Source organism: Anguilla anguilla, chromosome 8, assembly GCF_013347855.1.
Source record: "Anguilla anguilla isolate fAngAng1 chromosome 8, fAngAng1.pri, whole genome shotgun sequence".
In the NCBI taxonomy this organism is placed as follows: domain Eukaryota; kingdom Metazoa; phylum Chordata; class Actinopteri; order Anguilliformes; family Anguillidae; genus Anguilla; species Anguilla anguilla.
Genome location: NC_049208.1, coordinates 10,461,818 through 10,487,182, shown reverse-complemented (window position 1 = coordinate 10,487,182; position 25,365 = coordinate 10,461,818). Strand labels below are relative to the sequence as shown.

General features: G+C 45.8%; 1 protein-coding gene across 1 annotated transcript in view; it reads right to left on the bottom strand.

Moving 5' to 3' along the window:
* Positions 1-539: 539 nt before the first annotated feature.
* LOC118233571 (MAGUK p55 subfamily member 7-like) overlaps positions 540-25,365 on the bottom strand; it is a 62,835-nt gene continuing 38,009 nt past the window's right edge. Inside the window, exons 11-17 of the mRNA XM_035429330.1 lie at positions 20,384-20,431; positions 12,415-12,579; positions 7,719-7,799; positions 5,010-5,103; positions 2,208-2,316; positions 1,617-1,760; positions 540-719 (exon numbers count right to left, since the gene is read on the bottom strand). Coding sequence (XP_035285221.1) covers positions 540-719; positions 1,617-1,760; positions 2,208-2,316; positions 5,010-5,103; positions 7,719-7,799; positions 12,415-12,579; positions 20,384-20,431 — 821 coding nt within the window. The remainder of the gene's footprint in view (positions 720-1,616; positions 1,761-2,207; positions 2,317-5,009; positions 5,104-7,718; positions 7,800-12,414; positions 12,580-20,383; positions 20,432-25,365) is intronic.

Below are 25,365 nucleotides of genomic sequence, written 5' to 3'. Positions count from 1 at the left end.
TTTTTCCATATATATTTCCATCCAGGTAGTTTCGTCGAGATTTGACAAGTTTTTTTGATGCCCGCTGCAGCTCACCCTGATACAGCCGACCTCAACGGGGCCAATGTTTGCGGTGCTCGAAGCGCCAAAATTTTACATTTGAAAAACCCAACAGCAACATCTCTTTCCAAGTGCTGAATACTGGCCTGCTTTGGTTAACACTGCACAGATGTACACAGCTGGCGTACTCCGTAGAAAGCGGGTTTTTATGAAACCATGCACAACAAGGTCTGTGGATGTTCATGAGTAACCGTGCCATTATATTTGGAAAGAGACATTGCTGCTGATTTTTGGGTGAACTGCCCCTTAAAGTTATCCCAATTTATATCAACATGTTCTATATACTAAGTAGTTGTTAAATGCCTGACTCAAGCCCTGATTTGATTGGTTTATTAGCCATGTCAGGTATCAGGGTTAGGGTTAGGGTTAGGGTTAGGGATGTAAGGGGAGGGGGGTCTAAATATCCCTGATTTCTCTGTATTATGTCCCCTCTGCATGTTTTAGGAAGACACCCAGGATTTAGGGATCCACTGAATCTCTGTCTCCAGCTTTTCCAAGGCCAAGCTCAGCTCTCTGAAGGCGAAGGCCATGTCCTCGTTGACGATGGTCTTCTCAAACAGGTGTCCGTACCTGTCCTCCATCTCCTGGGCGGAGTCAATCATTTCCTGGAAGTCTTCCTCCTTTTAGACAGACAAACGATTACAATTTATTTACCAAATCATTGTGGCATGGGGAAGCAAGCAGAAATTAGACACTGTATTCTTTATTAAAGACCTGTGTAATAGTTTCAAAATGATGCTAATTACTACTTAATTGATTAGTGGATGGTTAACGCAAAAATCATTTGTAGTATTCATATACTGTAGAGAAATAAATCGTATTGGCGTGACCCAGACAGGGAGGTGCTGGGTGAGAACGTCAGTCCTGGAGGGGTGTGGGGGGGCGTTAGATAAGAGGTTCATGGGGCACACCTGTAGTTCACCCAGAGGGGGGTGGGGGGAACGTTTAAATATAAGTCTTATTGTTAATGTGTATAACGTGTGTGAAAACTGCAGGGTGTTGGGGAGCATGAGACGTGGAGAGTGAGGGGAGATCAAACAGGCTGAATAGAATCCATCAGCATGTATAGCGCCCTGCAGAGACGTGGTAATGGAGTACAGGTGTGGCTCACCTGCTGTGTGTGCGCGCAGTGTGGGGTGAGCGAGAGAGAGAGAGGATTACCTCATCACCTGGGTTTCTGATAGACGGGTGCCAGACACTGGCTTTCTTCCAGGGCTTTCTGACATTAATGGATTGACATTGTGTGCTACAACCCGCAGGCTATGCAAGCAATTGGATTATCAAAAACAAGACCAGATTACAACCTAGTATATGGCTGGACCTAACGCACGTGATCCGGCCGACCAATGGTGTAACTTCATAACTCGGCCGACCAATGGTGTAACTTCATCAGTCACTCAGTCAGTCACAGACATTCGCATTTGTACAGCTGGCCCCGCCGGTGCAGTCCAGCCCAAAAAGATTATTGGTCGTAATTTAACATTCGCCAGGAATCTCCGCATCTCGCCGTACGTTACCGTGAACAGCTCGGCCGAACCCTCTCCGTCTCGTCTGCGGGCGACTTTCGCGTTCCTCCGGCTCAGTCGCAGCTCCTCCATCGGAGGGGGCTTCACGAAAACCACGTAAGGCTTGAACTCGGCCGTCCGCAAGCGCTGGATACTCTGCAGGGGACCCAAGGGAACAGTGGCACTCACTGTGTCTTCTGCCTGTGAACGGTCCTCAGAGCCTCATTCGGGCAGCTAACTATCCATGCAATTAGTTAAAGTCTCCGGGGAAACATTTGGGCATGATTAGAATGTATTTATTTCTTTAACTTTTTATTGTTTTTTTTGGCTGGTTACACAGTAGTACCCTTGGACAGTAATGGGTATTTTATGGGGGGAAGGCTATAGCTTTTGACAAGGTTGATTTCAATTAATGTGTTGCTTTACCCAAAAAAAAATATTTATTTTAAAGCAACTTTTTTGAAAAAAGATAATAGCAAGGAGTAGTAATAATAATTAATATCTAAATGTATAAAATAACAAACTGGAAGAAATGAAATGAAAAAATTGGGAAATGACTCTAGTGGGAGTCTCCAGTATTATTTTCACTGCACCGGTGCTTACATGGGGCGGGACGTCCAGCAGGCACACCTTGTTCCCCTGCAGGATGGAGCGCACCGAATCCAGGCTTGTCCCGTAGTAATGTCCCCTGTAATCCCCGTGCTCGATGAACCTGCCCGGAAGACAGAGAGTCACAACGGTGATCACAGGAACGACTCCGCAAATCCTTTACTGTTTACAAAGGGGCTAAACAAACGGCAACAACAGTCCCTACAGCCTTACAGGAGAAAGTCAGATGTGCTTAAATCAGAAAGACGAACTCCGAAGAAAACATGTACTGTATATTTAAGAATCATTTTCATATATATACCGGTATGTAAAAAATGAATAAATAAATCAACTTCAATTTTATATACGGAGCCAGGCCTACATATAGCAACGTCTCAGCATGGCAAAGAAAAAAAAAGGCGGGGGGGGGGGAATCGAGACCGCCTTTCAAAAACCGCATTTCATTTTTTTCCTTGTGCAGTGTCCTGGTTTAGCACTGGGGATAATCATGTAGTGTAAATAAAACACACAGCGTCCCTCTTCGTGCTGAACGTCTGGATTACGCTCAGCTGCTGAGGAAGTTGTAGCATATTTCAGCCGATAACAATTCCAGACGTTTTGGCACTTTCGCGGTTTTTATCTAATCTTCCGAGTTATGCTTTAAATCAGTAACACCTGCTGGCTTTAAAGTCGGGGGGGGGGAAAGGCGGGCGCCAGGATCCCGCTTAATCTGCGGGCTTCTCTTCTCGGTAAAGCGAGCGAACGTGTTTCCATCGCATGATGTGATTTCGGCAACGGCCGGGCAGCGCGGTGCTTCACAAACGGGACCGCGGTCTCTTCAGCCAATCGGAGGCTTAAATTAATAACTGGTGTGCCGAAACAGAGAGAGAACCAGCGGACGCGGCAGGTTTCCAGCCTGATAAAACCCTGTGCAGTTCCCCCTCAGCAACGCGCCATACACCCGCAAGCTAGCAGTTGTACTCTCTCAAAACAGACGTGTTTGCTTTCAACACAGTCTGCGTCAAAAAAGTCTCCCTTTTTGTAACACATAAATTGTATGCTTGCAACACAAAAGCAGTAATGTGTTCAAAGTAACGTAAAGGTAGTGGCACAAAAAGTGTATTGCATATTGGACATATTCTTTTTGACAGTGCAGTCAGTGATGTGAATGTCTCTTCTCTGATTGCCGCTTGTATTCTGCTATAGCGCTGCGTGGCCTGTGTAATAAGCGCGCTCTGGAAGGGGTGTGTGTAGGAGGAGTGTGTGCATTTTGGTTGCAGCGCCCCCCTGTGTATGGGGGCAGGAGGCTCAGCAATGACCCCCCAGAGATGCGACTGGGGATGCCAAACAGGAAATAAAAATAAACGTGTAAAATATCTGGGGAAAAAGTGCAGGACTTCTTATCCAGTGCAGTTCAAATCCGGGTTCAAATCCAGACTGGGGCACAGCCATTTCATGTTTGACCAAAGCACTGTACAGGAACTCATGGGCCTCACTAAACATCCTGCTGTATAAAGAGACATTACGTAGAGTTTTCCTTGATGAAGGCTAAGAAAATAAATAATGTAATTTGCTCATCCTGTTTGCTATTTGCTTTTGCAGCGCATGGCAGTTGCTTTGATATTTAACTCAGAAAGAATGTGATGTTCGCATCCAGACAAGACTTGCGCTAACTAGGTCCATCCAAACACAGTGGAAACTACGTGTAAATGAGTTTGAGTTTCATTTTGAATTTTGAGATATTCGGAAAGATTGAAAAGATTTTGCGCAAAGCTTAGGGTTTTCCTCTGGAAAGCAGCAATCATCTCCTGTGGCACTTTTGGTGAGATTTTTTTTTGCTTGGCAAAGCGACCTCTCGAGCATAAAAAATGCGACGAAGCGAAACAAAACCAGATAAATTGCGGATTTTCTCCCCCTAATTTCCACCCCTAGAGCCCTGCTGCGGTCCACAGCAATGCATGTCATGCGGTTCTGCAGCACAGATGCAATTGAATGACGCAGGATGTCACTGGGCAACACAGGCTGACATCAAACATGTGCAGTGAGGCGGCCTGCTTTGTCTTTAACTGAAGGAAAACCCAGATCGGTCGCTTTGTCCAGTTATCAGCTGCCATTTCAAACTGTTTTTGAATTTGTGATTAAATGGCTTAAATGAGCTCAGTAGCTCCACAATGTTCAACAGTGTTCCTGCAGCCAATCAAACTGCACAAAAAAATCAATATTGAATGAATATATTCCATATTTCACCTGTAGCCAATCCAGGTGCTCCATATTGGTTCTGAAGAGCCAATCTGAGTGTTCTATAATGAATTGTGCACAAAAGATTCCTTGGAAAACCCTTTCATTGGTTTATCTAATGAGTATGACTTACAGACTTCAAATGTACTGTATGTCTGATGTGAACTCGAAATCAATTTGAAATGTTTCATTAAAAGAATTTAATAACAGTATGAATTTGTTGGGGTAATAGAGCCACACTAGTTGGCGCTGAGTAGAGTAAACATTGTGTAAGCATTGGGTAAACAATTCATATTGTGTCATTAAAAGAAGTTAATAAGAATATAACATGATGTAACATAGCATAACATAAAATAATGACGAGAACAGACCATTCAGCCCAACAATGCCCGCCATTTTCCTAACTAAATTGCACTTAGTGCTCTGATTACCTACAGGGTGATATGATTTTGTTGATTTAATAGAGCCCCACTAGTTGGTGCTGATTGGGGTCAATACTTTGCCTACACACAGTTGTACTGGGGACCATCCCCCCAGTGTACTGCAGCCACAGTGGCCTGTATGCTGGGAGGGACCTACTTGTTCTCGATGATGTCGGCCTCGAACTGCGGTTTGGAGACGAACTTATACTCCACCCCATCCTTCTCCTCACCTCTCTTGGCCCTGGTGGTGTCTGCAAGTGAGAGAGAAAATTGAGGACCGATTTTGATTGAATTGAGGCTACAGAATTGAACTGTGAGTCACATTTTAAGGACAAGTATTGATGACATTTAGTGTGAGTCTGATATGAGTCAAAGTTAAGGGCGAGTGTTGATTGAATCCGGGCCACTGCATTTAGCCGTAAGCCAGAGTTATAGCTAAGTTTTGATTGAATAAAGACCACTGTACATACAGCTGACTTAGCTGACTGAAAACCAGCAAAGGGAATTTCTGTGGCTCAGCAGTGGGTTCGCTGCATAGAGAAGGCCCCGGTGGGGGGGTTGGGGGGTGAACTGGGGGGGACGGAGGGGAGGGCGTGCGGAGGGGTGGGGGGGGTAACGTGTTGCTTTTCCACAGCGCTTCTGTGCTCCTCCGGCGAGCGAGCCAGCGGAGTTCACCACAGGCGAGCAGCGGTGTGATTTACCGAGTCTGTGTGTCAGCTGGAGGCCCAGGAGCAAGCCCTGCGAATAATTACCTGCTCGCTCGTACGGGCGCTCGGCCTGGCCTCCCGAACCGCATATCTCATACGGACAGGCTGCGAGAGCCATTAGGTAACCTGTATTTATGTATCTAATAGAGAGGCGCGCGTGTGTGTGTGTGTGCGCATGTGTGTGTATGTGTGTGTGTGTGATTTTGCGTTAGAGTGATTGTGTGTGCGTGTGCGCGCATGTGTTTGGGTGTGTGTATGTGTAAGTGTGAGTGTGTTTGAGAGAGCGTATGTGTGTGTAGGGATGGGGGTAGGCTGATCCTTTTTAAAGCTTAGCATCTGGTCTTTATCATTGGAAATACATAGTAAAAAAGAGAAGTTCTACCCCCCCCTTCTCTGCTCCCCCCTCCCTCCCTCTCTCTTTCTCTCTCTCTTTCTCCTCTCCCTCTCTCTCCTTTCCCTCTCTCTCTCTCTTTCTCTCTTGATTGACATGCCTTCAATCTCCTCCATGAATGCCTGCCATGAATAACAAACCAACGAGCTGAAATTAAAGCTATAAACTGAAATCAAACCTAGAAGCTGAAATTAAACCCAGAAACTGAAATTAAACCAAGGAGCTGGAATTAAATGTGGATAAAGAAATACAAATATGGATTTTATTACATAGTTTGATAAACACATGATTTTAGTAGTTGACAAAGACTGACTTTCTAAATTGACTTTCTATGTTTGTAAAGAAAATTGAGTTTGATTGTAATCAAGTTAATGGAGGGCAGGAGAGTGAATATAATGTCTCCTCTTACTCTTGTGTTACTACTAGTGTCAGGGACATATTTAATAATAATTGTTTTCAGAAACATCTAGGTTTCTCTTTAGGTCGTTATTAGCGAGGATGCTATATGCGCACGCCGTCGCTTAAGAGAAACAATCAGCTACTGCGGAACGCGCCCCATTTGGGAACAGTTAACACGCCCCGCAGGGAAGAGCTACAGTCGGACTTTCGGCGCTAGCGACGTTTTTAGCGTCTCCCACGCAGCGTGCGGCGTTCGCTTTCCGTTTCCCGCTCGTTCTATAGCGCGCGTGTCGTAAGGAGACGTCACGGGAGGGGGGGGGGTCCGTTTTCTCCGGCTTAACCCAAAATTTGCGTTGTCGTTTTTTTTTCTTTCCGAACGTAAATCGTCAGGATAAAGTATCCAAACACATCTGCTTGACGGTTCTGGCTGAATGAGCGCTTTTGAGATCTGGCTTGCCGTGGTAACGCCGGGGGGGTGGGGGGGGGGGGGTCAGACATGCCCAGCGGCATGGCGTGAGGCGGGTGAGCGGCTTCCTTCAGGAGCGAATCACGGTTCGCTCCATCACTCCCGACTGTCAAAACGGCCTCAAACTGGGGGATTCGCCATCAATACCAAAGAAGACCCCCCCGATCATCCAATCATCCAATAAGACCCTGTGCTCCTCACTGCAGCCCCACTTCTTTTGGTTCTATTGGTTGACTTTAAAAGCATTTGATCGGTCACTCCAAGAAAGGTCAAGGGTCAAGGGTCAGGCTGTGAACTTGATTACATTACGTTTCATAGGTATTCAGCACACCTCATATCCAGAGCCAGAGGTGGGAAGTCCAGGGATCAGAAAATAAAAGTCCTGCCACGTGTTTCTTCCACCCATGAACTCAGCCAGCTGATTCCACTCTTTAGTAAAACCTCCAGGCTGACAAACTGTGCCAATTAGCAAACCCAGGGGATTGGAAGAAAATACTGGGAAGGACTTTTACTGTTTGAACCTGGATCCTCCACCTCTAAAGGTATTTGGCAGCACGCAGAAATGATACCAAGTTATCACAGCGTCACAGCTGATGTTGGCGGTACATCAACGTACAGTACAGCATAATGTTAAGTGTGATAGTAAGCTCCAGATGTAGAGTGACAGTATATTCCCTTCAGCAGTAAAAGGGTTTTGTGGTTATAGTGTTACATGTAGCAAAGGTAGCTCCAGTAAATCCATAATAAAAGCTCAGTGCTCAGCGTTAGGTGGGCCCAGATGAACATAAACAGGTGTTTTCAGTCAGCAGCCAAAGACAAACCGTGACCTGGAAGTATTGACTTACACGGGAGGATTACACCAAAGTGCCAAAGATGAACGGTGACCCGGAAGTACTAACTTACACGGGACGGTTACGCCGAAGTGCTGGGGGTCAGAGATCAGCAGTCTCCTTTTCATTTCACTGACACCAACTCCCCTGGGTCCTGGGGAACAAAGCCAGAATGATTTATATTTTTTACAAATTAATAGCAGTGCTCATTACTCATTAGACAGGTAATAATATACCGTTAAAACAATAAAATGCAGTTAAACAGCATTCATTTCATTTTGTTAGTCAGTTTTGCAAATGCCATGATAAATATGCACTATTCAGTATACGAGGGATCTTGGTTGGAACAGGTCTGTCAGTCGTCTGCATTGCACGTGGAAGTCTTATAAAGTATCTCTTGACTTTATAGGTTCTTTAATAATTTTTTTTGTCTTGTGTGGGGATTGTGTTTTAGTGTTCAGACATCAGAGTTGATGCAGTATATTTTTTTACCTGCAATGTAGGTTCTAACAATCTTGCTCATGTGCATGGATGTATAACACGCACATGCACGCTCACACACATAAACACACACAGTCCAGTCAGGACAATATGTACTCTTTTAGAGTTAAAAGTACTCTATCAAAGTTGATTTGACACTCAAGAGTTTTTTGCTGTGCGTGCGCATACACCCACTCAAAGCCTGTCTAGACACATTTGCTCTGTTTTCAGGAGGAACCCCCACCCCACCCACCACCCCCCCCCCCCCCCCCCCAAAAAAAACGAAGCCCTGCTGGAGCAGCTGCTTTTCCTATCGCTGAGATCGACTAACGCGCGGCGTAAAATACTGACTCCTATCTGCGGCCTGGGAGTCAGGCGTTCCTCCCGAAACGCGTATCGGGGCACTCCGGAGTTACCCTTACCCCCCCCCCTCCCCAAAGCCACGTTACCGCGCCAGGCACAGCAGTCCTTCCAGGGCGCACGGTAACTTAAAGAGACCCCGCAATCTGCCTCTGGGGGACGGCGGGGGGGGGAACGGGGGCACGTTTCTGCACTTGGCCAAACATCCTGAGTCAGCCTACAGCGGTGACCCCAACCACCGCCGCCGCCGCGAGCCGCCGTACCCCGTCAGCATCGGCCGGGACGCCCGAAACGCCGCGTCGCTTTCAGTCTCGCGTGAAACGGCCTCGGGCTCGCCTCGCCTCGCCGCGGGTCCCTTCTCACGGCGAGTGCATACGGCGGGGAGGGAGATGAAACGCCGGACGCCGCTACGCCAGGGAGTCTCTCCCGCCGCGCTTGGTGCGGTCCAGAGGAGAAGGTTTGGATGAAAGACAAAAGGAACCCAATCAGAATTTGTGCAGGATAGTTGTGGTGATGATGGTGGGGGGTGGGGTGGGGGTGTTCATCATGAACTGTCATCATAATAGTTCATAGTTCTGCAATAGTTCATACAAAGCTGTCCGTGTAATAGATCATTCGTCCTGTGCTATTATTTCCATTTTTTGATTCTCGGTCAAATTCGGCCACCCTTGGGGGAGACTGCACAGTAAAATCTCCAGTATTAATTCAAGTCCATTGTATATGAATCCAACAGGGGACATATGTACGCTATCACGGAAAAAAGGTACTAACTCAGAGTTGATTTAATTCTGAAAGTTTTGCCGAGCGCTGATCGATCTCAGAACAGCAGCCGTGTGTGAGCAGAGATTTTTGGGAGCCATTTCTGCCGCGTCTAAGAAACTGTTGTCTCTGTAGGGACCTTTCTAAGGCCTGCTTATCGCCTGAAATATCTGCAATGATGTGGCGCTGCAGTTTTACGACACAGTCCGCTGTAGACCTTGAAATCAGTGCTGGTGAGTTCGGGTGAGTGTTTTTTTTTTTTTACGACCGCTCGTCTGTCTTGGCGGAGCACAGCGGGTGGACCTCAATCGAATCGCAACAGGAGCTGTTGGTACGAGACCAGGCTGCGTGGTTTCTCTGGGTTACGCCGGAACGAGCCAAAAAATCTGTGTTGACGCTTTGCTGTTGGATTAAAAAATGAACTCCCTCACAACTTCTCAGCTTCCCTACCCTGATTCCACAAATGACATCATCTGCACGCTGACCCATGTTACCACCTTTAATATATTGCGCATTTCATCATTTCATCATTTCAACATTTCATCATTTCAACATTTCATCGCACGCCTATTAAGTTTAGAGACTCCAGGCTTAGCCACTCTCTGCCAAATGAGAAAAGCTGTGAGCTGTTTTATTTGTTAAATATCTAAGCCTGTGGTACAGTGACCGTTCAGCAATTACAAAACCTAATTTGACAGAAAATTTCCAACACCAATCCAGCAAGTTCTTTTTTTTTTTTTATCTTCTCAATTGCATTCGGAGTTCCCCTCCACTTTTTTTTTTTAAATGTAGTGGCGTTCCTACGAGCTGCTGTGTTGAACAACTGCTGGTCAAAGTGTCGAACTCGATCACCGGCTTCCTTAGAGAGCCCGCTTGTGTCATTTGAACTTCAAAACCGCCGGCCCCGAGCTCTGAGCAGATCAGAGGCAGTTACTGCTGAGGGCCCAGAGCGGGGCCAAGTCTGTCTCCCCGAAACCTCCCGCCCCGGGGGGGGGGGGCATCTTAACTGAGCTCAAACTCAAGCTCTAGCACGATCCGGCAAAAACTGACGTTTTATATGAAGCCGCACTTCAAAAAAAATGTTGCCTGAGAATGCCTCTGCGGGGACCACATAAAGGCCGACTGTGTGCACAGAGGCCGCGTTTCTTTGGAATTGTGAGAATTGAAAATAGAGTGATACGAAAACTTACTGAACTAAGCAAACGCTTCGCTGATTGCCCGACGCCAGCGTTGCATTGTTGTCGAAAGCCGTAGGGAAGGCTGTTGTCCTTTTTTGGATCCTGAACGGATGTACACAAACCCACGAGCTGTGGTTACTCAACTGACGCTGTGGATTAGCCCAGTAGTAGCCCGGGTGCTCTGCCATTGTTCAGTATCCATGGACATCAGGGTCCTGGCCTGTTTGTTGCTCCCCGTCATTAGGCTGGGCTTGAGCTAGCAGTCGCACGTAGGGTCATCCCACATTGTTTGCATTGAACTATCTCCCCATTTTTTCTCCTCTGTTCCGCTTTGGTGCCCGCAGATTATGCTTTGCTGGACGCCAAAGATTTCTCTACGCAGGGAAAAGCCGTGGCTATGAGCAAGCGGCCCTGCCCCTGCCTCCAGAGCTGGCGGTTCAGTGTTTGGACAAACGGGCCCGCTTTCCTGCCTCGTTTGGCCTCTCGCAAATTAACGACATCGCAAACAAAAGCCGTGCGATACGTTCCCCCCGCGGGGAGCGGGGAGGGAGTCAGCGGAGGGTGAAGCAGACCTGTTGGGTCAGTGCACGTGAAATTACCCATAGGTGTCCTCCAAATAACCCAACCCGCTGGAAAATATTTACACTGCGCTGAATGATGGGGAGAGCCTGTGACGTGCGTGGGAAAACGGGCACTTGGTGTGTGTGTGTGCGTGTGCGTACGTGTATGTGTGTGTGTGCGTGTGTACGCGTGCGTGTGTGTGTGTGCTCACGCATGTGTGTGTGTGTGTGTGTGTGTGTGGTACTGTATGTAAGTGTCTGTATTTGTTTCTGTGTGTGTTCATGTGTATATTGTACATGTTATAAAATTTTGCTTCTCAAATACTACTCTTCCTATGGGCAGATATGAAAGTATTTAAGGTTATTGTTCACAATCCTTAAAGAAAACAAAAACACATTTATTATCTCTTGTTCATCTGCTTTGCAGTTTGTCTTTAATCAGATCAAACTAATATAGACAGGCGTCCCTTTTGTGTTACTCTGAAAATGCTTAGCAGTCACTGAGATTAAACTTAAACTACGTTTTAAAGTCATAGTTAAGATCAGATCACACAGCAGAAAGCTCTTATCTTAACCACATCTAACCATGACCTTGTAAATAAAAGTCCTCTATTTCAGTATTCACACAGTAAAACATCCATTGTTAATTTGATTTTAAAAGAGTACATACACTATATGACCAAAGGTGTCTGGGGCTGTTTTTCATGGTTTGGGCTAGGCCTCTTCGTTCGTTCAGTGAAGGCAAATCTTAATGCTACAGCATACAATAACATTTGTGACGATTCTGTGCTTCCCCAACAGTTCGGGAAGGCCCTTTCCTGTTTCAGCATGACAGGCACGCAGTGAGGTCCATATAGAAATGGTTTTGTTGAGAACGATGTGGAAGAATTTGACTGGCCTGCACAGAGCCCCGACCTCAACCCCATCCAACACCATTGGGATCCATTTGAAAGCCAGCTGCGACCCAGGCCTAATCGCCCAATCGGTGCCCGACTTCACTAATGCTGTTCTAGCTGAATGGAAGCAAATCCCTGCAGAAATGCTCCAACATCTAGTATAAAGCCTTCCCAGAAGAGTGGAGGTTGTTGTAGCAGCAAAGGGTGGACGAACTCCATATCAATGCCCATAGTTTTGGATGAAATGTTGGATGTCAGGTCTCCACATACTTTTGGCCATGTAGAGTATTAGTCCAATACTGAGGACTCTTAGCCTTGGAGAGCTGCAGGGTGTACAGATTTTGTTGTTACTGGCCACTCCTAATTAAAGCAGTTAATTACACAGTTAGCTGGCCTCGCCTGGTTTCTCGGGTCTGAATTAGTCTGCTGATGTCACAGGGAGAACAAAAGCCCAGCGGGCTATTGGCTATCCTCCCACTGAGAGGGCATATCACTGGACTACATGATTAGGACCCAGGCTGCAGGCTCATACTCACCGACCAGGAGCACCAGTCTGTATGGGGCCTCGGGCTGCCTGCGGTAGGGGACCACCTCCTCGTAGGTGGGGGCGTCGGCCAGGTCGTAGCACTTGCTCCTCCCACACTCGCAAAGCCCCGCCCTCCAGTTCCTCCTGCTGAGGCGGAAGCTCCTCCGCAGGCCAGCTGTCAATCAAGAAACAGCGGTTAAGTGCCCTGCTGTGTGCGTGTGTGTGATAGAGAGAGAAAGAGTGTGTGTGTGTGTGTGTGTGTGTGTGTGTGTGCATATGAGAGAGAGAGAGTGTGTGCGTGTCTGAGAGAGAGAGAGAGAGCATGTGTATGTGTATGGTATGTGTGTGTGAATGTGTTTTATTGATAATCCTTTAACCTGGAGGACCTCATTGAGATTAAAAAAATCTCTTTTGTGAGTGTCCTGGCCAAGACAGACAGCAGCACATAAAACATGGTTGCAGATGGATGGATTTTTAAAAAATAAAAATAAATTATAGACAATAAAGATTACAGAAGGCAAGATTTAAAAAAAATAAATTAAAAAAAACTAGGAAAAAGACAATCACAGTAGTAAAAATTGTAAAGCCATTGTGTGTGCGCCTTTGCATGGTGTGTGTGCAGTGTGTGATTGTGTAACTCCTTGTGCATAAATTTTTTTTTTTTAATTCATTACTTCATTTCAAACAAGTATTACATGTTTTCTGCTCAATGAAATGCTAAATCAAATGTACTGAAGTGAATGGAGTTCATTACACATGGTATTGTCATGTATGTTCAGGGATCAGACTATCCAGCACTTCAGTGATGTGCAAAAACTATTTCTGCACATTCCTCTGCGCTTCTGTTTATTTCATACACATGCCAATTTTCCATCTTTACCGTTGATGCAATCCATGTGTCTTGTCATCTTGTCTAGCATCTGGTATGTTGTCTGGCTGCAGGAGGGGTCACACAGCGCATGAATGCTTGCCACATAACTCACTGCAAATCTAATGTGCTGCCAGCTATTTCGTCCCGATAAACAACAGTCAACCGCGCTGTGAAATCGGGATTTTATGCGGGGAGGGTAACGTCTTTTCGCTGGAATATTTGGCCGCTCGCTTTGGCTACGTAACGGTTTCTGTCGGCCGGGGTTGGTTTATTATCGTCGGAACCTCGGAGATGTCATAACAAAGATGTCTCGACACCTGAGTTCCAAGCTCGAGATACGGATCGCAGTGAACAACCTTGCGGAAGGATGGAGAGATGTGTGTAGTTTGCGACTACGTTTGTTCCTGTCTAGAACCGATGTTGGCTGAAGAAAACATAGATCCCGTTGTGGTTCTTCACAACGCAGCAGGCCCTTTCACACAACACAAACATTTATGATGTAAGAAGCTGGAGTGTCACTGTGGTAGAAAGAACAACTAATCCCCTTAATGCGTGCCACAATGCTGAGAGGCTGTTAACATGCTTTAAGACTTGATTGGAAATGGATGGCGAGCTCCAGAAAGCTGACAATGTTTAATAAAAGATAATGGATTGCATTTACTTTCAGCAGATGCACTTATTCTAATTCACGAGTGACTGACACTTGCATGGAAAAATGTTAACTGTTTACATGTAGTCCATCTACACAGCTGGATATTTCCTGAAGCGATTCAGGTTAAATATTTCGCTCATCAGCACACCATCTGTGCACTGCTGGGAACCTGTAACCTTTGAGTTACAAACCTGGTTCCCAAACTGCTATACCACAGTGCCACCCACATTCATGTGACATCTTCCCAGTGAGCATTTCTGCGGTGAAAAGTCAGTGAAATGCCGTCTGGGCATTCAGGTTGAAAACCCAGCCACTTCTGGTTGAAAAGTGAAAGTTTTCTAGCAGAGTAGGACGTAGCCAGGCTATATCGGGGTAAAACCTGAGATACAGGCCTACAGAGGTTAATCCAGTCTGTTTATCCTGGCATTTGCTCACTTAAGAGTGTCTTACAGTAAAAGGGGGTGCTTACCTCGACAATACTAAAATAAATATGGTCCTGTAACACGCTCCTGCATCTATAAAAATAAATGAAACTCAAAACGATAACATGGTGAGACAAGGTTAAAGGTGAAGTCGGTGGAGTCCGTCGCTGAAGAGTCTCATTCATAGATAATGACATCGCGAGGAATTAAACAAGCCGTGTTCAGCTTTTAGGGCCTTGTTTGGAATCATGGTGAACTCCAACCTTTACCAACCTTTTCTGGTAACACTGAGCATGCATGGGCCCACGGGGAGGGTTCTGCTGTCCCTATGGTAACGAGACTCCAAACTCCTCGCCATTTGTTTACATTTGTGAAGTACCCAGTCACACTGTACGACAAAGTATGACGGTGTCTGTGACATGACAGACTTCTACAGGTGTGCGACGTCGAGAGAAAGTGTTGTGCGTCAGGTAAAAATATGTCATTTTTGCCGAGCGAAGTAAAAATTTAGCTCGAGTCCCTGCACAAGGCAAGGCCAGGTCATACGTGTTTCCACCATGAGTCAATGCAGTCATTCTGCGGACATGCTTTAACCAGAAGTGGAATTGATTCACGCGAGCCAAAACTGTACATTTAATTTGACTGTCAGAGCCAATCAGTTTGCTTGGTTTGGGCTCCTGTCCTTCAGTCATCTCTAGTGGCTAATAACAAAAAGAATCTCTGCTCCTGATCTCTAAAGGCCACTGTAAAACGGCCCCTGCAGAAGTGACTCTGATGCCTTCAGACAGACCCATTCAGATTAGAAATTAAGTAATAACGTCTCCTCGTGGCCTGGCTCCTTCCAGAAAATACATCATAGTCCGAGGAGGAAGGGATCATCAACGCTCGTTAACCAAGGCAGGTGGAGTTGAAGGGAGCCTAGAAACGTGTCCAGTCCAGGATGAAATTACTGAACATCTGTAGTCTTGGTATCCGCATTAGTGGATATGAAAAGACAGTTTCTTTTTACTTCCTTTTTTTTCCTTGAGAGACAGACAAGGGTCTTTCTCAGGGTAACAAATTGTTGCGCTCAGGGGCATTGTGGGTAGGCTCACGGCTCATGCTAAATGACTTAACCGAAGTAACAAAGGGGGTATTAAATGAAGAAGACACGCAAACCAATGGACAAGCGCCAAAAAACAGGGACAGATGAGGCTCTTTTCAAACCTATTCGGAATCTAAAGTCATGGTATTTCAGTGCAGTCCTTTCTGCTGTACTCTCCAATGGCCCACAGTTCCACAGTACAGCCGGTACTCTGACTGAGATTCCTTTGATGCTCTCTGCAGCTGTTTTGCTGTATAGACCACAGAAACCCACACTGAAGGATTACCACCGGACAGAGCATCTTTGGGCCAAACAGGAAATGTAAAATCTGCCCACGAACAAGGACATGCACACGCACCCCCAAGAGCGTAACGACTATGAATGCAGCCTACACACTCGCCTGTCAACTCCATCCTGAGAAACAGCAGAAAACTAGACTGGGCATGAACACACGCACACATGCACAGGCAAACACATACACATACACAAAAACCCAAGCCAAAAAAGATAAACTAACGGACACATAAGAAGCCCCACAGGCAAAAGTAGACTAGCAGAGAGCCTCAGAGAAAGCTTCTCCCTCGATAGCTGAGGACCCCTCACCCATTTGGTCCAGCATAGTAAAAACAGGAAGTAGTGGGTCCTTCTACAGAAGGCCTTTGATTTGTGAAGGTCTGAGTTCCTAGTTGAGGATCCCACAGAGTCATCTGAGTAGATCATTCATCCCTCAACATGACTACCTCAATGTTTCCCTGTTCTCCACCTCTGCTGATGTGTGGTGAGCATTCTGTTGCAAATCGGATGTCAAGCATCACCCTGGTTGGTGCTACCTTGGTTGAGGTGAGCTTACCCCCTTCACTGTGAAGTGCTTAGAGACCGTGATGGTGCTATATTTTTGTGCATCATGTTGTCTTCCTTATTTGGCCAAGATTCAAAAAAGTTGATCCACTCCACAAAATACACCCCTGGGAGATGAATGGTTTTGGTATAAAAATGACCCTCTCTGATGGGACTTCACATAGCAGTGGGGCGGGGAGGGGGCTGTTCGCCAGTCCACCAGGCCTGGCAGCGTTCCTTCAGAGTTTGGTGACAGATTCGGTTTCCCCCCGATCCCCAAGAGCGTGTTTAAAACTCAGAGTTTGTTTGACAAGGAAAGCACGTCTCTCGGACGGCCGTTAAAGCGGACGTGTTGTAAATTCATTAGAGGTGATGTGGAGGAGTGAAGCTCCTCTATCTGTCCTCACAGGCTGACAGGCAGAGAACAGCAGCATAACCAGGCCTTTTTGCCTGGAACTAAAAACCTTCCCCAGAGCCCCTTTAGCCAAGAAACCGAATCCCACCTCCCTCACCCTCCCCTCCCCACCCCAATCCCCAACTCCACAAACAATATTAGCTTTTTTTCCCCACTTTGGTCTTATCCCAGAGGAATGAGTACTCAGAACACTGGTTTAATCTGTAGAACTTCAACATCTCAACCAATAATGTCTAACAGCTTAACTGCCACTCCAATATCTCAACCAATCACACCTCCATTCCCAACTGTAGCTCCAACATCTCAACCAATCACTGCAGACTTCTGACCGCGCCTAAGCTGGACCACAACCACGGCAGCCAAACGGCTGTTTTGGCTGGAGCCACGAGGTGCTTGACGCTCTCCCAGAAGGGTCACTTCCTAGGGTCGCCATGCCCATGCATCACCACTATGTCATCTTGCATTCGACTAATAATCAAAGCAGCTCTGACTACAATCCCACGCAAAACGACAGAAGCAGACGTCAATACAACAGTGAAATACAACCTGGCTTGTACAGCAATGACGTTAAACTACACAACCGCAAAAATAATGATCCAGTTAAAATAATGTATTTTGCACTCTTAAGGCTGCACAGAAGAAAAAAAAAATCTGTTTGAACAAGATAGGCGTAATCGAATACGGAATAAATCACCCCCGTTTTCAATAGACTATACATCTTATAAATTTCAACCAGCCAATCTGGAAAATCAATCCGTATAATGAACCTTACAGAGATCCTCATTACTGCAGTGCATCTACACAGAATCTACTGTAACTGCCTGAATTTGTGATTAAAAGGGCTAGGGGGATGGTTTGGGGTTGTGGAATCCATTTAAGCAATAAGAATGATTTGCCATTCAAAGCCCAGTGGTTTTTATTTTTTTTAGGGGGGGGCGGAGGACCTGCTTGTAGATTAGATAATCTGGTCTGGAAATAAGAGCAGTTTCTTTAATGGCATTTTGAATGCATCTCAGATTTTTCCACTGCAGAGACGGGTTGGATTCAGGAGCAGATGCCTCTTCCAGTTTCTTTTCCTCCTACACTGGCTGCTTTTCGCCTGTTCTGCTGGGTTGTTTTTAGAAGAAAAAGGTCGTCGCCGCAAGGATTTATATTTGGATTTTGATAACACTGCAAAAACAATGAGAAATAAAATAAAATGAATGCTTAAAAAGCTACAGAGCTTGTGCTCGGCGTCCTCACCCGAGTTTCCATGCCTGACTCGATCCCTCAATCCCAGCTGTAACTTTAAGGAAAAATCTGGGAACTGGACTCAACGCCCCCCCTCCCCTCCCCCCCTTTCACATATAAGGAAAATATCCCTAAAATAGAAGCTTCATAATCATATATCATTTGCTAGTTTTAAGCTCTGGCTTGTATGTTTTTTAAAAAAAATCCATAAAATATAATGGAATAGAAGCACATAGGATTTGTTTAGCCTTTTAGCTCACAGCAGATATGGATTATGAATACAGGTCCGGATCTGTGCCGTTTTGAAGAGACCTTTGAGACCTCTCTCACATGCAGCAAAATATTCAGTGTAAAACTAGCTCTACCAGAGTACATTTTAATGCCAATAAAGCCTGGGATTTACATAAACACTGGTAGAGTATATTTAACACTGTTGGAGCTGATTAAACTCTAGTAATAGTACTGTGCAGGTGTACGTACAAGTAGTTTACCCCCTTCCCAAGGTACAGCTCTCAAAAAAAAAATAAATAAAATAAAATCCTTAACCAGTCCTTCCAAAGCTGCAGCCAAAGCATATTTGGGAAAACCATTTTGGGATTGATGTAATACCATATCGCGTATCCAGCTCAAATTATACTGAAAATAGCACAGCTGAGGGAGCTTGTAATGTTTTTGTTTTTGCTATAAATGTATATATTTCCCCCCTTTTTTAAAAATCTTTTTTTTTTTCTTCTCGCAAATTAGGAATGTCATATCGCGTTTGCGGGCTTGTCCCGTCGCTGCCATGACCTCCGAAAAGCTGGGAGGAGCTCGGAGAAAGCGGGAGGGCCCTCGCGACACACGCACGGCCGCCCCGCTGCTTCTTTAAAATCCGCGGTCCGTTCCATTGGTCGAGAGAGAGAGCCTCGGCTGGACAAAAAACAATCTCGGCTCAAAATTCAGAAAATGGCAAGCTAAAGAAAGTGTCTCATTTTGGTTTCCATTTCAAAATCATCTCCTTTAGCCTATTACTTGATATTTGCGTTTTGCAGAAGGGTGCGGCCTTTGTTTAAAAAAAAACGTAATGGAGCAAAGCACTGTGGGATTGCTGGCTCTCTGGTTCCTCAGTGTGCCTTTTTGAAAGGGGCATTGGCTGTTCTTGACATCCAGGGGTGTGGTTTTAACGGTCATTGATTTGCATTACAGTAGATTTAGGTAATTTTCCATTCTCTGTATTCTGAGTTCATATTTATTTTTTCCAATTCAGGTTCTTTTTACGCTGCAGACATTGTTCCAGAGGACTGCTGATCAGACCGCAGGCACCCAAGATCAACCAGAGGAGGCGCTCTCATGCCACAAGGCAGAGAGAACTTTGCTGACTGTAACCCATCCTGGGTCATGACATATAGGGGGAGGGCCCCAAATAGGCTAGAGGTGGGGCCCTGCCATAACCAGTTACAATGCATCATTCTGCAGGGTTGTCTGCAACAGCTTTGCAGTCTGTTAAGGCCTGGATTTGATTCAAAACAGTAGGGTGCATTTCTGCACTAAGCAAGAGTACTTTAGCTGGATTTTGTGCCACCTGGAATCCAACTCTAATGTGCTTGCTGTTTTTAAATTTAGTTTCGGTGTTTCGGAGTTCTCTTAGTTCCACAAGTGAAAAATGAGCTGTTAAATTCAGTTCAGTTCAGTTTTATTTGTATAACACTCCTCACAAAGGATCAACGTCTCAACGCACTTTACAGACCAGATAACAACATTAGCTGGTCTGTAATCTTCTGTATGGCTGGTTTTATGATAACAGTCAGTCTGTAGGTTGACTTTGGCTAAGAGTGGGCAGGGAAGTAGGATAGTGAAATGAACTCTGATGGGAACACAGCTCTGATGGATTTGTTGGAAAAGATTCATCAGTTGAATATGACGAGGAGTATATTTTACATGCATAATTGGAGGTAGAGTCATAAGAAGCTTAAGAACTTGTCTTTTTTAATGAATACAGAAAAGAAAGTTCCAGACTCAAAAAAGGCAATAATCCATGTATTAATTTAAATATTTCACGGGTATGTGTACAAAACACACAAAACAAACAGTGCAGACCTGAAGGGGAAAAGCGCTAATGGGTAAATGAGCTTCACATTTTATCCGAAGTTCTGCACGGGGAGAGAGAGACGGATGAGCTCTGTAATACCACGGTCTGTGTGCAGTTATGGGAACATAAACACAAAGAGTAGACACGCCGGGCAAACAAACAGAAGAGCGTTTCTTATTATCGTGGTCTTATGATATTGGACTCAATCACATATCTGACAACTGAGGCCATTGTATGAGAATGATAATGCATGGAATCTTCTATAAAAATAAGTATATCCATTATCTATCTGGGGCCAGACTGTGACTGACTGCCCCACAGCCAATGCATTCTTGAGGACGAAAACTGAGGGGGGGGGGGGGGGGGGGGGGGGTTGGGGGTGCAGGACAAGATGTCTCACCTATGTGGATCCCACTTATTGCTCCATAATCTGCTTCTCCTTCTCCTTCTGCAATACGGCATCCCAGGACCAGAGCAGGTGAACGGGACAGCCAGGAAAGAGGGGGGGGAGTTTGTTAGCCCATCACAGGAAGTTCACAGATAATGGCAGAGACTCAACGTCCCTCCCGGGATAGAAACTTCAGGCGGCTCACCCATCACCGCGCAGTGAGATAAAAATCAGCACGACCGAGGACGAGCAAAGTGACTGCATCCTCCCGCACGTTTATTTATTCATCTGGTGTTTGTCCAGTAGAGTCCCGCGGGTGCAGCGTTCTTTATGAGCTCGGCAGCTCGGAGTTACGAGCTCGGAGCGTTCCAGTGGTTACCGCCGAGCCACCGCCAGCAACATGGCGGCTGGAAAGAAGCTGCCGCTTGCTCTGACACCTTCTGAGCACCGAGAGCTTCAGAGTTTCTTCGTTATATACGATGGAGACAGTAAAACAGATATAGGACAGAAGCTAACCGTTGTCGGCCGATATTGCGTTTTCCAAAAAATTTTCGTCCATTTTGAATGACTTCAGTTTCCTCCTACTCGGCGTTCTGGAATGAGATTTTCCGACTTGCGATTCCAAGTTAATGGACCGTTCCAGTGTATCTTTTTCGGTTGGAAGGTCATAATTATGAGTTTGTGAGGTATCTGGAATTCAGCGTGAGACAGAAATCTCTTAATAATGTGGATAGAGAGGCTGAATCTACAGTCGTACTGCAGGTACGGAACAGAGGGTCACAATGAGGTTACCGTGACAACCCCTTCAGATCATTGTGATGTCATGCTTGTGCTTCCCCATGTTCGAGGACGATTACCACATAAAGTAAATAATGCTTTTGCTTTTTCCTGCATTCTATAGACTTGAATCCTTTAAGGTAAAACAAATTCCAGCAACGAGGGCAACAAAAACATTCAGTTCAATTCAGTTCAACTTCCACGCAGCAATAAACCACAGCGAGTTTGACCGTACCTTCGGTTTCCTCTGCCGGAAGCACAGAAATATTAATATAGGAAATTGTTTAAAAGAGGAACAGCATGTCAGAATAAAAGAGAGAATACAACATGAAAGGAAAGAAAGGACGTATAAACAGAAAAGTCACATACCGTGTTCATTAGCATCTGCGCCTCGGAAAGCAAAGGAGTAAACAAGGAGATGGAAATGAGAACAGAGAGGAGAGGGAAGGGAAGGTCCGTGCCACTGTGACGTGGCTAATGGCTGCAATGTGACATATTAATCAAGTGCAGGGAGAAGAGCACAGCTGAACCTGCAGGCCTGCATGTTCGTGAGCATGCATGTCAGTACTCCTACAGGATGGGATTAAGTACAGTGAGAGCACAAACATGCATGCGGTCGCAGTCAAAAAGCCCTGTGTGCACATATGTGCAGATGCTCGCACATGTGCATGCTCAAAGACACGCATAGATATGCACACGTACACACACAAAAACATACCCACAGATGATTGCCTAAATGCGTGCACACATGCGCTATTGCACACATGCATGTCTTTAAAAAAAAAGAATTGCGTACATAAAAAAACTTACTAAATGTGGCCCAAATTTGTTAAAAGCTTGGTTGAACCAAAACGTTAGGAGTGAACCCACATGCTCTCCGAATGATGTATCAATTTTGAACCATCTGCAGAGAACGATGTTGATCTATGCGAAGCAGTACCAGGAGATCACCCACAGTCAAGCTCTGAAATGGCTATTTAATCAAAGCAAAAGCAAAGCTTCATTCTGAAACTGTAGGTAAATGGTGCTGCTGCAGAATATTGCACCTGATATCCTGTGCTTTTAAAAAAAAATGGTGGTATGCCCAGTGTTATACAGCCATGTTGATGCAGCAATCTGTCCTCCAAAATACAATGTTGCCAGCTGCTTCTTTACACACCACAGCCCACAAGCTGAGCTCGCACAGACACGAGCAGGAGGAGCACACTGCCTGTACTGACATCCGGTTTTGCGGGCGATTACGTGCTACGTGCCCTGCCACCGTTTGCCCGGGGTGGTAATTCGACATATGACGGCCGTAAGCAGAAACAGACGGTGAGAAGTGGGAGAGGGTGACAGGGAAAGGTCTACCAGTTTAGCGCAGACCGCTAAACGCTAAGCACGAAGCGTTGCCTCCATTAGGGTTGGCTCTCTTTTCATCTCCAGGGAGTCGGGTTTCCTGTGGAGTTTTCAACATATTTTCATCCACCTCTTTCCCCTGTGTCCATATGGTGTATATGGTGTTACGGTGGCAAGGTAAGAAAAGAGACTGAGACTGGGAGGAAATGATCCGTTTTAATGAAGACAAATGCCACACATACTGTATTTCCAATGAGCAAAAGATGCAGTGTTGGATATTTTCCAGACCAGGGAGATTTAACTGGCAGCCCAAGGGCCAAAGCAAGTCTCACCATTGCTTCCCTCTGTTCGTTGAAAAGAAACAAGTATATTTTTATAAGCATTGGGAAAGAGGCAGGCATAAACCATGGAAAGGTCGCCAATCCATTATAGGGCATACACACCATACCTACATGGTAATTTAGACTCTCCAGTTAGCCTAACCTGCATGTCTTTGGACTGTGGGAGGAAACTGGAGTACCCAGAGGAAACATGCACGGACGGGAGGAGAACATGCAAACTCCACACAGAAAGGCCCCGGCTGGGACTCGAACCCAGGACCTTCTTGCTGTGAGGCAACAGTGCTGTACTGCCCCAAGCAACATTTTTTTTTTAAAGTATCCTGGCCCACAGGAAGGATTAGCTGGTGAGTCCCGCTGTACACTACAGGTGAACGACAAGCACCCAGACGGGGCTGAGCGTTTGAGCCGTGATGGAGTCTCGCATTCTTACGCTCTTAAGGCAGAGGACGAAGCGGCTTAACGCAGCACAAATGTTTCGGAATCAAACAGAAGCTCGTGCCGATCATCGTGTCCTCCTAAAGCCGCGGGAAGCCCCCGGGGTTTCCGAAAAAACGCCCGCCCGTGCAGAGATGGAAGCTAGCGGAGCCGTGCTGGGACGCTAACGGGCTACGACACGTCCAATCATGTCGGAGACACGGCTTGGTGCTGCCACGAGGGGCCAAGGCGACAAACGTCAGGACAGCACGTGCGTGTTTGGGGATTGGAAACACATGCCGTCTCTGTTTGAGGAATCTCTGAAGCTCTGCCTTGTTTTGTTTTTTTTGGTTTTTTTTTTCCACAGACTGCGACGGTCCCGTTTTTATGTTTTCAGTTTTACTGAAGCGTGAAGCTGACCCCCCCACCTACAGGTGGCGCGGGTTACGTGGAGGTGGCACCTGGCTGAGGTAGAGAGCAGTTGTCCCTGAGGGAGTCACCTGCTACTTGCCCTGATCAAATCTGTGAGACAGATGACACGAGAATGGCGGGTTTCCATAAACAAATCTTATAATGTCTCCGAGTAATGACCAGTCTACGCAAAATGATCTAATTAAATGCCAGTTTATTTACACAACCCCAATAGGAACCATATGTACTCTGTAAGAGTTGACTTAACACTGAATAACAATGTCTGACAATGACTTTTGAGCTGTTTTGGGTGGGTGCTTCTCATCTTTAAGCCTGCAATGATGGTTTCACACGTCGAGTCACGAAGACCAGACCCACTGTCAGAAGACACTCTAAGGCTAGGTAGTTCACTCTAAGGCTTGGTAGTTCACTCTAAGGCTTGGTAGTTCACTCTGAGGCTTGGTAGTTCACTCTAAAGCTTAGTAGTTCACTCTGAGGCTTGATACTTCACTCTGAGGCTTGGTAGTTCACTCTGAGGCTTGGTAGTTCACTCTGAGGCTTGGTAGTTCACTCTGAGGCTTGGTAGTTCTTGGTAGAGCGATATTCCGTCTAAAGACCCTATATGAACGTCTCTCGGGCTGATGGTGGAAAAGCTTGCCCACCTGCATGCGGTGTTATGAAGGTCTGCTATGGAAGAAGCTTCCGGAAGACTTCAGCTCTGCCTGTACGAACGGGCCTGGATCGCAGACAGATGTCACTCCGCTCTCAGTCAGGAAGCAGATGGGTTTTATTGAAGCATTGCTGGCGCTGACCGCTACCGCTAGCCTCTTTCCAAGATGATACGAGCGGAATTTTCCATCCGCTGTGAAGTCAGTATCCAAGCTGATAGCCATCTATCAACCAGATATTGCACTGGTTTGTCACTTTAGAATAAAATATAGCTATTTCCAAAAAAAAAAAAAAATCAATAAGATATGGTAAGACGCACGCACACACACACACACACACACACGTCACTCTGCATAAGAGTATCTGCTGAATTTTAAATATCGCATTTTAAATTGAACAGATATGCTTCTTATGCTTCTGCTAAAGATTAGGCGCAGAGGACTTAATAGTGAGATCAGGGGTAGAATTTTTAAGTAACTTGGTTAATTTTCTGAAACATAAACCCACGTAACATTCATATAGTATAGTATCGTATAAAGGGGTAGATATGCAGTTACATGAGTTACATAATAATTACCTTGTAATAACACAAGTAAATGAATAAATTCCAATTTAATATTTATTATTCTTGGGCTGATGTCACCGGTTCAGTTTACGATGATAGTAATTGACAAGGTGGAGTTTTTATTTTTTGAGGCAGTTCTCCAAAGCAGTCCCGATCCGCAAGAATTTGGCTGAGCGCGGATGCCTCAGTGCTGTCCAGAAGTGTGTTCACAGTCACTAAAACATTTTAAATGGTCAAAATGGAGCCTTTATATGGAAAGCCTATAACATCTCTGGCTCTGACCAACTCATTAATTCTGCTATTTAAGAAAAAGCAAGAAGCACTTTCCAGAGGGCAATCAGAGACTACGCATCTGGGCCCCGCAGTGGAAACGTTCTGTAAAGCTAGAGAGAGAGTGAGAGTGTGAGCGAGAGAGAGAGAGAGAATGACAGGGGGAGAGAGAGAGAGAGACAGACCCTGATCACAGTCCCAGATGAGCA